Source organism: Manis pentadactyla, chromosome 8 (genome assembly GCF_030020395.1).
Source record: "Manis pentadactyla isolate mManPen7 chromosome 8, mManPen7.hap1, whole genome shotgun sequence".
NCBI classification, from domain to species: Eukaryota; Metazoa; Chordata; class Mammalia; order Pholidota; family Manidae; genus Manis; species Manis pentadactyla.
Window position 1 is genome coordinate 59,885,583 of NC_080026.1, and position 14,794 is coordinate 59,900,376.

Sequence of the window (14,794 nt, forward strand, 5' to 3'; positions counted from 1 at the left end):
CTTTGGTAACCACGAATTTAAAGCCTGCAATGGCAATAAGTACATATCTTTCAATAGTCACCCTAAATGTTAATGGGTTGAATGCACCAATCAAAAGACACAGAGTAACAGAATGGATAAAAAAGCAAGACCCATCTATATGCTGCTTACAAGAAACTCACCTCAAACCCAAAGACATGTACAGACTAAAAGTCAAGGGATGGAAAAACATATTTCAAGCAAACAACAGTGAGAAGAAAGCAGGGGTTGCAGTACTAATATCAGACAAAATAGACTTCAAAACAAAGAAAGTAACAAGAGATAAAGAAGGACACTACATAAGGATAAAGGGCTCAGTCAAACAAGAGGATATAAACATTCTAAATATATATGCACCCAACACAGGAGCACCAGCATATGTGAAACAAATACTAACAGACCTAAAGGGGGAAATAGACTGCAATGCATTCATTCTAGGAGACTTCAATACACCACTCACCCCAAAGGATAGATCCACTGGGCAGAAAATAAGTAAGGACACGGAAGCACTGAACAACACAGTAGAGCAGATGGACCTAATAGACATCTATAGAACTCTACATCCAAAAGCAGCGGAATATACATTCTTCTCAAGTGCACATGGAACATTCTCCAGAATAGACCACATACTAGGCCACAAAAAGAGCCTCAGAAAATTCCAAAAGATTGAAATCCTACCAACCAACTTTTCAGACCACAAAGGCATAAAACTAGAAATAAACTGTACAAAGAAAGCAAAGAGGCTCACAAACACATGGAGGCTTAACAACACGCTCCTAAATAATCAATGGATCAATGATCAAATCAAAATGGAGATCCAGCAATATATGGAAACAAATGACAACAACAACACTAAGCCCCAACTTCTGTGGGACACAGCAAAAGCAGTCTTAAGAGGAAAGTATATAGCAATCCAAGCATATTTAAAAAAGGAAAAGCAATCCCAAATGAATGGTCTAATGTCACAATTATCAAAATTGGAAAAAGAAGAACAGATGAGGCCTAAGGTCAGCAGAAGGAGGGACATAATAAAGATCAGAGAAGAAATAAATAAAATTGAGAAGAATAAAACAATAGCAAAAATCAATGAAACCAAGAGGTGGTTCTTCGAGAAAATAAACAAAATAGATAAGCCTCTAGCCAGACTTATTAAGAAGAAAAGAGAGTCAACACAAATCAACAGTATCAGAAACGAGAAAGGAAAAATCACGACGGACCCCACAGAAATACAAAGAATTATTGGAGAATACTATGAAAACCTATATGCTAAGAAGCTGGGAAACCTAGGAGAAATGGACAACTTCCTAGAAAAATATAACCTTCCAAGATTGACCCAGGAAGAAAAAGAAAATCTAAACAGACCAATTACCAGCAACGAAATTGAAGCGGTAATCAAAAAACTACCAAAGAACAAAACCCCCGGGCCAAATGGATTTACTTCGGAATTTTATCAGACATACAGGGAAGACATAATACCCATTCTCCTTAAAGTTTTCCAGAAAATAGAGGAGGAGGGGATACTCCCAAACTCATTCTATGAAGCTAACATCACCCTAATACCAAAACCAGGCAAAGACCCCACCAAAAAAGAAAACTACAGACCAATATCCCTGATGAATGTAGATGAAAAATACTCAACAAAATATTAGCAAACCGAATTCAAAAATACATCAAAAGGATCATACACCATGACCAAGTGGGATTCATCCCAGGGATGCAAGGATGGTACAACATTCGAAAGTCCATCAACATCATCCACCACATCAACAAAAAGAAAGACAAAAACCACATGATCATCTCCATAGATGCTGAAAAAGCATTTGACAAAGTTCAACATCCATTCATGTTAAAAACTCTCAGCAAAATGGGAATAGAGGGCAAGTACCTCAACATAATAAAGGCCATCTATGATAAACCGACAGCCAACATTATATTGAACAGCGAGAAGCTGAAAGCATTTCCTCTGAGATCGAGAACTAGACAGGGATGCACACTCTCTCCACTGTTATTTAACATAGTACTGGAGGTTCTAGCCACGGCAATCAGACAAAATAAAGAAATACAAGGAATCCAGATTGGTAAAGAAGAAGTTAAACTGTCACTATTTGCAGATGACATGATACTGTACATAAAAAACCCTAAAGACTCCACCCCAAAACTACTAGAACTGATATCGGAATACAGCAAAGTTGCAGGATACAAAATCAACACACAGAAATCTGTGGCTTTCCTATATACTAACAATGAACCAACAGAAAGAGAAATCAGGAAAACAACTCCATTCACAATTGCATCAAAAAAAATAAAATACCTAGGAATAAACCTAACCAAAGAAGTGAAAGACTTATACTCTGAAAACTACAAGTCACTCTTAAGAGAAATTAAAGGGGACACTAACAGATGGAAACTCATCCCATGCTCGTGGCTAGGAAGAATTAATATCGTCAAAATGGCCATCCTGCCCAAAGCAATATACAGATTTGATGCAATCCCTATGAAACTACCAGCAACATTCTTCAATGAACTGGAACAAATAATTCAAAAATTCATATGGAAACACCAAAGACCCCAAATAGCCAAAGCAATCCTGAGAAAGAAGAATAAAGTAGGGGGGATCTCACTCCCCAACTTCAAGCTCTACTATAAAGCCATAGTAATCAAGACAATTTGGTACTGGCACAAGAGCAGAGCCACAGACCAATGGAACAGACTAGAGAATCCAGACATTAACCCAGACATATATGGTCAATTAATATTTGATAAAGGAGCCATGGACATACAATGGCAAAATGACAGTCTCTTCAACAGATGGTGCTGGCAAAACTGGACAGCTACATGTAGGAGAATGAAACTGGACCATTGTCTAACCCCATACACAAAAGTAAATTCAAAATGGATCAAAAACCTGAATGTAAGTCATGAAACCATTAAACTGGTGGAAAAGAACATAGGCAAAAACCTCTTAGACATAAACGTGAGTGACCTCTTCTTCAACATATCTCCCCGGGTAAGGAAAACAACAGCAAAAATGAGTAAGTGGGACTATATTAAGCTGAAAAGCTTCTGTACAGCAAAAGGCACCATCAATAGAAAAAGAAGGATCCCTACAGTATGGGAGAATATATTTGAAAATGGCACATCCGATAAAGGCTTGACGTCCAGAATATATAAAGAGCTCACACGCCTCAACAAACAAAAAACAAATAACCCAATTAAAAAATGGGCAGAGGAACTGAACAGACAGTTCTCCAAAAAAGAAATACAGATGGCCAACAGGCACATGAAAAGATGCTCCACATCGCTAATTATCAGAGAAACGCAAATTAAGACTACAATGAGGTATCACCTCACACCAGTAAGGATGGCTGCCATCCAAAAGACAAACAACAACAAATGTTGGCAAGGCTGCGGAGAAAGGGGAACCCTCCTACACTGCTGGTGGGAATGTAAACTTGTTCAACCATTGTGGAAAGCAGTATGGAGGTACATCAAAATGCTCAAAACAGACATACCATTTGACCCAGGAATTCCACTCCTAGGAATTTACCCTAAGAACGCAGCAATCAAGTTTGAGAAAGACAGATGCACCCCTATGTTTATTGCAGCACTATTTACAATAGCCAAGAATTGGAAGCAACCTAAATGTCCATCAATAGATGAATGGATAAAGAAGATGTGGTACATATACACAATGGAATACTACTCAGCCATAAGAAAAGGGCAAATCCAATCATTTGCAGCAACATGGATGGAGCTGGAGGGTATTATGCTCAGTGAAACAAGCCAAGCGGAGAAAGAGAAATACCAAATGATTTCACTTATCTGTGGAATATAAGAACAAAGGAAAAACTGAAGGAACAAAACAGCAGCAGAATCACAGAACTCAAGAATGGACTAACAGGTACCAAAGGGAAAGGGACTGGGGAGGATGGGTGGGTAGGGAGGGATAAGGGGGGGAGAAGTAGGGGGGTATTAAGATTAGCATGCATGAGGGAGTGGGAGAAAGAGGAGGGCTGTACAACACAGAGAAGGCAAGTAGTGATTCTACAACATTTTGCTATGCTGATGGACAGTGACTGTAAAGGGGTTGATAGGGGGACCTGGTATAGGGGAGAGCCTAGTAAACATAATATTCGTCATGTAAGTGTAGATTAGTGATTCCAAAAAAAGAAAAAAAAAAGGCAGTTCCTGTGTGGTGACTTCCAATGAGTTCTACACAAGGGTATAAAGGGCATATAAAAGTGTAGGCAAAGGGTCTGTCTGTGTTTATACAGAGGATCAAAGCCTAATTGGGCTACCCTGAAAATGAACTAAGATACGATATGAAAAAGAACTTCCAACATCAGCACTCTCTGGAAGACTCATGCCAGAAGATGATCATCAAAAAACCCCAACAAAGATCCACGCACTGCTACAGCTGTAGATGCACTCATCCCACCCGTTCCTGGACTTGCCATGGGAATGAGGAAGGAGATATCTAAGCTGACCTGTGCATACAGTAAAACAACAAATTTGACTGGATCTATACTGTTGGAACTCAACCAAGAATTTGGAGAAGTGCAAATTGTAGCGCTCCAAAGTCTTACAACTACAGACTATTTACTGTTAAAAGAACATATGGCATGTGAACAGTCCCCAGGAATGGGTTGTTTTAATTTGTCTGATTTCTCTCAGACTGTTCAAGTTCAGTTGGACAATATCCATCATGTCATAGATAAGTTTTCACAAATGCCTAAGGTGCCTAACTGGATTTCTTGGTTTCACTGGAGATGGCTGGTAATTACAGATATGCTTTGGTTATGTAACTATACTCCTATTATGTTAATGTGTGTGCGCAATTTAAGTAGTAGCTTAAAACCTATTCATGCTGAAGTACTCTATAAGAAGATATGCCAAAGAAATAATCAATCTTCCCATGCTTTCTTCCGCCTGCTACTTCTACAGCTTTTCTTCTTCCTTCCTAATTACAACCCTTAAATAGAATTCGTGCCTCGTATCAAATTTACCGAGTATCATAATTCTTCCAAGTGGTAAAGATACCTCAAGACAAATGCTGGCCATAGAAGCCACAGGGCATAAATATGCAAAGAAGTAAAAAGCTAACCTTTTCAAACAATAAGGCTTCCCTCTCACTTACCAACTTCACATTTCCCTGTATGGCCCCGGAAGATGACTGGTTAGCCAGAGACGGGTAAGATTCCTCAAGGGAGGAACAACCTAAGACAGGCACAGTCGCAGGGGGGCCATCAGGTGAGAAATTGGGGATCAACAGAGGTGAGGCTTAGAACCTCACCCCCCCGTTCTGAGAGAAATCTTCTGCATCCGTGGATGTTTTATTGCCCTTGTCTAGCTTGGATTAACACATAGTCTACAGGCACACACCTGATCATCCACATTTGCTCTCTTACAACACTAAACTATGTTTTCTACCTTTATCTTGTATCTACCTACCACTTCAGCATTTTATTAAAAATAATAATAATAAAGAGAGAAATGTGGTATGCACATATAAATCAAGTATAAAAACCAAATGAGTATTCATATTTGAACTGACTGTTTATAGTTCATAATGCATGAGCAAAACTGAAAGTTTCTGTGATGACTGCCCTTGTACTGTTCACTATGTAACTTATTCATTATGTAAGAATTTGTTCTCCATGTGAGAACTTGTTTGTTATGCCTCAGAAGATTGGAGACTGACGAAAATTAGGCTTGGGGTGGATTAATGATTGTGCATTGAGCATTGACTCCCCTATACAGAATTTTATTGTCGTTAACAACCATTTGATCAATAAATATGAGAGATGCCCTCACGAAAAAAAAAAAAAAAAAAAAAGGACAGACTTCCAATGGTAAAATAAATAAGTAACCGGGATGTAATGTATCGCATAAGGAATATAGTCAAGATATTGTAACAGCCTGGTAGGGTGATAGCTGGAACCTAGAATTATGTATATAAATGTTTTACCACTGTGTTGTACACTTGAAACTAATGTAATGTAATACTGTGCATCAACTACCCTTCAATAAAAAATAATTATTAAAAAAAAAAACAAAAAAAAAACAGTATAAAACCTGAGAAATTATACACAACAAATCAAGTCTCTCAAAGAAAATGAAACTGTTTCCACAGTGGAACTGTTTATAATTATAATTTTACATGGTCAAAATAAACATATACTAAGCAAACATAAAATTTATGTATATATACACTCACATATAGTTTGAATATATATACACACACATATACAAAGTTTGAAGATAAACAAAAATAAAGTTCTTAGTGCCAAAAATAAACATATACTGACCCATATTTAGATATTAGAAAAACTATCTATGATTACCCTTATAATCTTAAATATTTTAAAAATCAAAAAATAAATTATTGGTAAAGTATAAGATTAATACGCAAATTATTAAACTGCTAGAATCTGTATTAACAGCTATAAAAAGCAGAATGCTTAATGTATACTTTAATCATCAGGAAACTCAGCTTTCCTTTGGGCAAATACCGCTGAAGTCATAATTCTTTCCTGATTTAGTTTTTAAAGACATTTCAGAAACATGGTAATTCTAAAACAAAAATAAAAGAGAAGCTTGGGCTGAAGGAAATTGGATGGGGAATCAAGAAACAGAGGTCTTATTCCTGGTTCCTTGAAATTATTCTGTGTGGCTCCAGGCAAGTCATTTACAACTCCCAATTCTTCTACTCATTCCTTGTGATAGAAAGCAAACCAAGATAGTCTCTTAAGAGAGTTCCTCAGGAAACATGCACTTTGCATATAAATAATGCTGTCACCTAAATCTACTGAAGATCAAAAAATGTCTTTGAGGAGGAGACACGAGACCCATTTCTAACAACTACATGTAAAAGGCAAGATTAGCAAAAATAACATACCTTCAGGTTTTGAGGTCGTGTAAATTTGTTGAGAAGTGCAGTCTGAATGAGCTCCCACCTACTCCCTGCACTTCGCTCACCATTCTTTAAGGAAAAGAAAAAACAAGTGAGGAAACTCCTCTAAGTTTTTTTGCATCACAGAATTGCAAGTCAAACAAGAGTGCATTAAACGACCTTTCAGAGACTAAAAGAACATCAATTTTGTTCTTACCTCATCTTCCACAGGGTACAAGTTTTGTTCTGAACATGGCATCTTAACATGCTTGTTGTCCCACAAATCTTTAAAGTGTGTTGGAAAAGGTTTAGGAACTTCTCCTGCTCGCAAAAGATCTACCTGAAATAGGGGCAAACAAGAAATCTATAAGTGTGTAAAAACTAGGCACACCTTCTACAAAATAATCTACAAAGTCAGCAAAGCAAAGGCTACAATATACAGACCAGCTCCTTGGCAAGAAATCTCAGAAGTCTTCTTCAGCTGTACCCATTCTTTATCTCCATTTAATCAGTTTCCAGGTCACCTGGTCCCGGACATTTTGTCTCCATCCCATGTAGGCCCATGGTCCTCATTTTCCTTGCCTGAATTTCTGCCAACAGCCTTTTCTATCCCTCTCTCTAACTCCAACCACTTCCAGACATTCATCCCCCATAAAACCCTTATCCCTACTTATCTTTCTAAAGTATTCCCAGGCTTCTAATCCTGTAATGGCTCCCCTCTGCCTAGACACTGATTCCAAATTATGTTCAATTTTTTTTTACATCCTCTCTTACCCAAACACTAGCTGTTTAAGCATTTATTCTGACCTTTGCCACTCAGCTCAATTTTCATTTCTTCTAAAAAGACTTCAGAAACTTTTTAAAAAGCATTTAGTTTATTCTCTCTTGTTTTATTAAATCATTATAATACTATACTTTTTTCCTTCCCCCACTAGACGCTAAACTTCTTTAGAATAATAACCATGTTAACTTGTGTTCTGAATATTTATAACAGAGCCTGGCATGTGTGTTTTGTATATGTATATGTACATATATATGTTTATAAACACCTATGTTACTTATAAGAAGCATTAAATAAATGTTTGAGGAAAAAGATAATTTAAAACATAGAAGTTTTACATTTTGCCTATTCCAGACATTTCATATAAATGGAAACATACAATAGGTGGCTTTTTGTGTCTGGCCTCTTTCACTTAGTGTAATGTTTTCAAGATTTACCCATGTCATAGCATGAACAAGTATTTCATTACATATAATCAAATAATCACACAAATAAATATTATAAAGTTTCAACTTGCTAGGCAGGAAAATAGATGAGTGGGGTGGAAAGAGAAAAAGGCCAGAAAGTCCACTAAAAAGATCCCAAATTAATCAATTAAAGCTCAAAAAGCTTGGCCTGGAATGTTTGAATATTCCCCAGTAAAGGAGGGTACCTTAGCATAGCCCATGTCTTAATTGTGTTAATCATGAAGGCCCAGCTTAGTTTTTTACCTTAACCTATATGCTGTTTTTTTTTAATCCTTCCAGCCCTAATTAAGTAGTTTGTAACCCAGGAAACTAATTTAGCATACAGGCCCAGCCTTAAACAACATATGAAAGGCAGGAAGGATTCCATCTTAAAGACTGCATTTTAATACCCAGGAAGTTAAAAATGTAAGATTCTTAAATTACTCTTTAGCAAACAGACAATAACTCAGCCCACCTTGGGGGCTGGGCAGACATGCTCCCAGACCAAGATGCCTGTATCCCAGGGAGAAATCAGAACAGGAAGATCCTTGTGTTAAGTTAATTCTAAGTATTCAAAGACCACTTAACAAGTCTGCACCCTCAGCCCTTAGTCACATTCCTAAAGAGTGAACCCCAACCTTTCTGGGTACTCCTCTCTGAGGTCACCTGCACTTTACAAGTGTGTAACCTTTTAACTTTACACTCTCTCTTTTCAAACTTTCAGGGGGCGCTCCTCTCTCTGAGGTCACCCATACTTTCTAAGTGTGTAACCTTTTAATCTTAAACTTTCTCTCTCCAGACCTTTCAGGGTCCCTCTCCTTGCTGAGGTGGCCTGTACTTTTTCCTCTCTGTAAGTAACTTCAAATAAAACTTTTATTCTGCTTCACTACTGTGTCTCTGCCCTTCAATTCTTTGTCGTGGCAGAGACAAGGACTGAGGAAAATATACAATGCTCGCCTAACAAACTGATATATGCTATGAATGAGAGGTTCATGGTATTCTGAGAACCTATTCTAGACAATTTTAACTTACCTGGTGAGCTTAGAAAAGGTTTTCTTGAAAAAGTGGGCCACTAAGCTGAACTACAAAAAGATAAAAAGAAGTCAACGAGGAAAGGAGGAAAGCAACAGCTTATGGAAAGACACTGTCAAATAGGCAGTTTCATAAAAAGTCTGTAACCCAAGAAAAATAAATTTGTAGGCCACTTACATAGGTGACCATTAAAACCCTAACTGTGGATGAGACCACCTATAGGCAGTGAGAAGAAAAGACGACCCATGAGAATGTCCTGAGGAACTCCAACAACATTCAGTAGCCACATATAGAAGTGCCAAAGCAACATTAAGTGGCTAAAAAGTACAAAGAAAGCTAGGATTACATGGCGTCATGAAAACCAAAGGAAGAGAATATGCCAAGGAGGAAAGAATGGTTGACTCAGAGTGGCTGAGTAAGCAATTAAGCTTAAAATATCTTCAACTCCAGAAGGAGGCCCAAAAGGTTATTTTATAAAGATGTTCCATGTAATCTGAGAAAGACTTGACTGACATCGACCTCATGAATCTTCCTGAAAGGGAGTTCAAAATAAAAATCATTACCATGCTCATGGAGATATGGAAAGATATTCAACAACTCAGGAATGAATTCCGATCAGAGATCCAATCATTGAAGAGCATAATGGAGGTTATTAAAATCAGATTGGATATGGTGAAGGAGACGATAAATGAAATAGAAACTAGAGAAGAGGAATACAAAGAAGCTGAGGCATAGAGAGAAAAAAGGATCTCTAAGAAAGAAAGAATATTGAGAGAACTGTGTGACCAATCCAAACGGAACAATATTCATACTATAGGGACACCAGAAGAAGAGAGAGAGAAAGGGATAGAAAGTGTCTTTGAGGAGGTAATTGCTGAAAACTTCCCCAATCTGTGGAAGAAGATAGTCTCTCAGGCCATGGAGGTGCACAGATCTCCCAACACAAGGGACCCAAGGAAGACAACACCAAGACATATAACAATAAAATTGGCAAAGATCAAGGATAACGACAGACTATTAAAAGCAGCCAGAGAGAGAAATAAGATCACATACAAAGGAAGCCCATAAGGCTATCATCAGACTTCTCAACAGAAACCTTAGAGGCCAGAAGGAAGTGGCATGATGTATTTAATGCAATGAAGCAGAAGGCCTTGAATCAAGATTACTTAATCTGGCAATATCATCATTTAAATTTGAAGGAGGGATTAAACAATTTCCAGATAAGCAAAGGCTGAGAGAATTTACCTCCCACAAACCATCTCTACAGTGTATTTTGGAGGGACTGCTATAGATAGAAGTGTTCCTAAAGTTTAGTAGCTGTCACCAGAGGAAATAAACCCACAGTAAAGAAAGTAGAAAAGCTAATTACTAAGCAAATGCAAAATTAAATTAACTTTCCCCAAAGTCAATCAAGGGATAGATGAGGAGTACAGAATATGATACCTAATATAAAGAACGGAGGAGGAAGAAAAAGGAGGAGAAAAAAAAAAGAACATTTAGATTGTGTTTGTAATAGCATATATTAAGTGAGTTAAGTTAGACTCTTAGATAGTAAGGAAGTTAACCTTGAACCTTTGGTAACCACAAATCTAAAGCCTGCAATGGCAATAAGCATGTACCTATCGATAATTACCCTAAATGTAAATGGACTGAATGCAACAATCAAAAACATAGAGTCACTGAATGGATAAAAAAACAAGACTCATCTATATGCTGCTTACAAGAGACTCACTTTAAACCAAAAGACATACACAGACTAAAAGTGAAGGGATGGAAAAATATACTTCATGCAGCTAATAGGGAGAAAAAAGCAGGAGTTGCAGTACTTGTATGAGACAAAATATACTTCAAAACAAACAGAGTCACAAGAGACAAAGAAGGACATTATATAATGATAAAAGGGTCAATCCAACAAGATATAACCATTATAAATATCTATACGACCAACACAGGAACACCTACATATGTGAAACAAATACTAACTGAATTAAAAGGGGAAATAGAATGCAATGCATTCATTCTAGGAGACTTCAACACTCCACTCACTCTGAAGGACAGATCAAAGAGAACGAAAATAAGTAAGGACAGAGAGGCACGGAACAACACATTAGAACAGATGGACCTAACAGACATCTACAGAACTCTACACCCAAAGCAGCAGAATACACATTCTTCTCAAGTGCACATGTAATATTTTCAAGAATAGATCATATACTAGCCCAAAAAAAGAGCCTTGGTGAATTAAAAAACACTGAAATTGTAACAATGAGTTTCTCAGACTACAAAGGTATGAAACTATAAATGAATTACGCAAAGAAAATGAAAAATCCCACAAACACATAGAGGCTTCACAACATGCTCCTAAATAACCAATGGATCAATGGCCAAATAAAAACAGAGATCAAGCAATATATGGAGACAAATGACAACAATAATTCAACACCACAAAATCTGTGGGATGCAGTGAAGTCCGTGCTAAGAGGAAATTATACTGCAATACAGGCCTACCTCAGAAAAGAAGAACAATCCCATATGAGAAGTCTAAACTTACAATTAACAAAACTAGAAAAAGAAGAAATCAGGCCCAAAGTCAGTAGAAGGAGGGACATAATAAAGATTAGAGAAGAAATAAATAAAATCGAGAATAAAAGAATAGAAAGAATCAATGAAAGCAGGAGCTGGTTCTTTGAGAAAATAAACAAAATAGATAAACCCCTAGTGAGACTTATCAAGAAAAAAACAGAGTCTACTCAGATAAACAGAATCACAAATGAGAAAGGAAAAATCACCACAGAAATACAAAGAATTATTAGAGAATACTATGAAAAATTATATGCTAACAAACTGGATAATCTAGAAGAAATGGACAACTTTCCAGAAAAGTACAACCTTCCAAGGCTGACCCAGAAAGAAACAGAAAATCTGAACAGACCAATTACCAGCAAAGAAATTGGACTGGTAATCAAAAACCTACCTAAGAACAAAGGCCCTGAACCAGAAGGCTTCACCGCGGAATTTTATCAAACATTTTTCTAAGAATGCAGGAGCCCACTTTGAAAAAGACATATGCACCCCTATGTTTATCGTAGGAATATTTACAATAGCCAAGAAATGGGAGCAACCTAAGTGTCCATCAGTAGATGAATGGATAAAGAAGATGTGGTACATGTACACAATGGAGTATTATTTAGCCATAAGAAGAAAACAAATCTTACTCTATCCAACAACATGGATGGAGCTAGAGGTTATTATGCTCAGTGAAATAAGCCAGGCAGAGAAAGACAAATATCAAATGATTTCATTCATCTATGGAATGTAAGAACAAAGAAAAAAGTGAAGGAACAAAACAGCAGCAGACTCACAGAACCCAAGAATGGACTAACAGTTACCAAAGGGAAAGGGACTGGGGAGGATGGGTGGGAAAGGAGGGAAAAGGGGAAAAGGGGCATTACGATTATCCCATATAATGTAGGGGGGTGGACACGGGGAAGGCAATATAACACAGAGAAGACAAGTAGTGGTTCTATAGCATCTTACTACGCTAATGGACAGTGACTGTAATGGGGTATGTGCTGGGGACTTGATAATAGGGGGAGTCTAGTAATCATAATGTTGTTCATGTTATTGTACATTAATGATAGCAAAATTTAAAAAAGAGGAAGAAAAATGCAAATATCTATTTTTTCTGTTCTTTCCATAATAATTACCATTGCTCTATGATTTTTGAACTTTTTAAAATAGAACTTTTTCTCCCTATGAAATCTGACATGAAATCATTACATTTAAATCAAAAAACATTTCTATAAACATTAATTTTACAATAGCTTTTACTTATTTTAACACCAATAAATGACAATGAGACCATTTTAAGAAATACAAAATTTGAAATTGGGAGTTAGGGATGACAGTTAAAGCTTACATCAACATACTATTTAATTTATATCTCTTACATAGTATAAAGAAAATCCTGCTCACACACATAAATAATTGCACATGATAATTTATTTAAACTGTTATTTTGATAACAGTTTTTTGTGTAAATCTTGAGTTTAAGGAAAGTCTTAGTTAAACAACAGTGGCAAGAGAACCCTAATTCTATGGTCTGCACAAAAATGAGTTCTTTCGGTAAAATCTGCTGGTTAAAATATGATATTAAACATTTTCAAGTTTGAGTGTTTGTTAATTATAAGTTTTTCATAGATAAAAATATAATTTAGCAGAGAAACTTCTGTCAAATTTCCAAAGAACCCCTGATGCACTTCCAGGCAGCACAATTTGATAATTACCATCTCCCTACTCTTCATCTCTTATCTGAGCTCTTAACCATTCCCTGTTTACAATGGATCCTCACTTCAATTTTCCTCAGATACAGCTATCTGATTAAACTTGCTACAGCACAACTAATGTCTACGCAGACATCTTGATGATTTCCAATACCTACAGACTCAAGTCCAGCTCCTGGCACCTGAAGACTTCTATGATATATATCCAATCTACTTTTCAAGTCTTCTTTTCCATCATTCCCCAACCACATTCTAAGCTCTAGCAACCCAATTACTTTCCATTTCTAAAACAAATAAATTTCAACTACACAGCCTTTTCTTACAAATACAATGTATCTGTCTAAAATTCTTTTCCTTACTAACTATACCTCAGAAACTTCTGGTCATCTTTAGAGCTCAGCTGAAACCCTACAGCCCTGTTGAAGATCACTTCCACCTCTAATCACACTGAATAATTCTGTACTTCAAAATATTTAATCACACCTGGACTAGGCTGCTAATAAAACTCATTTTTAAAAGTAGTTTCTGTCAACTCTAATATAAGAACTAAGAAATACAATGACTATTTAGAACTACCCAATGAGTGATAGAAATCTTCTAAAAGTGGATTATGGTGATGCTTGCCTAACTCATTAAATTAACTAAATATCATTACACTGAGAACTTAAAATGGGTAAACTTTATATACATCAGTAAAGCAATTAAAAAAAAAAAAAAGAACACATAGAGAATATAGAAGAAATTACCAGGGGCTAGCAAAGAATGGGAAGTTTTTGTTTAATCAAGTACAGAGTTTCTATGTATGATGATGAAATTTTGGGGGAAATAGCTAGTGGTAATGGCTGCACAACACTGTGAATGTACTTATTATCACTGAAATATACATTTAAAAAGGTTAAAATGGTAAATGTTATACTATGTGTATTTAACCACAATAAAAAAGAAATGAGATTGCTTCTAGACATGTTGGGTTTGAGATACCTGTTGAACAGTGATAGTCATGTCTAGAAAAATCTAAAGCTCAGAAGAAGGCAAAACAGGAGAATGATTTGAGGATACTCAACTACACACACCTTTGAATTTTAGAGACTAGCCCAGTAGCTAACACACAGTGGTTGCTCAATAATATTTTCAATTGAATATTTTTTTAAAAAATGAATCCAATCAGTGTTCTTAAAACTACTACACAATTCAATTTCCTCTTCAACTGACAATGATTCATTTTATGGATTTGTTAAGTGCTATATTAAGTAAGCTACCATCATATTTCTGTATTCTACAGACTTCTTCATGAGCAGAAAAGAGAAGCACATTCTATATCTTGGTCTGTTTTCCAGATTAC

At 36.4% G+C, this 14,794-nt stretch overlaps 1 protein-coding gene across 3 annotated transcripts in view; it reads right to left on the reverse strand.

Moving 5' to 3' along the window:
* Positions 1-14,794, reverse strand: part of PARG (poly(ADP-ribose) glycohydrolase) — a 179,050-nt gene that overhangs the window by 155,308 nt on the left and 8,948 nt on the right. For all 3 annotated transcript variants that reach the window (XM_057505767.1, XM_057505766.1, XM_057505765.1), the window contains exons 5-6: positions 7,128-7,246; positions 6,917-7,000 (exon numbers count right to left, since the gene is read on the reverse strand). In XM_057505767.1, the coding sequence (XP_057361750.1) occupies positions 6,917-7,000; positions 7,128-7,246 (203 nt within the window). The remainder of the gene's footprint in view (positions 1-6,916; positions 7,001-7,127; positions 7,247-14,794) is intronic.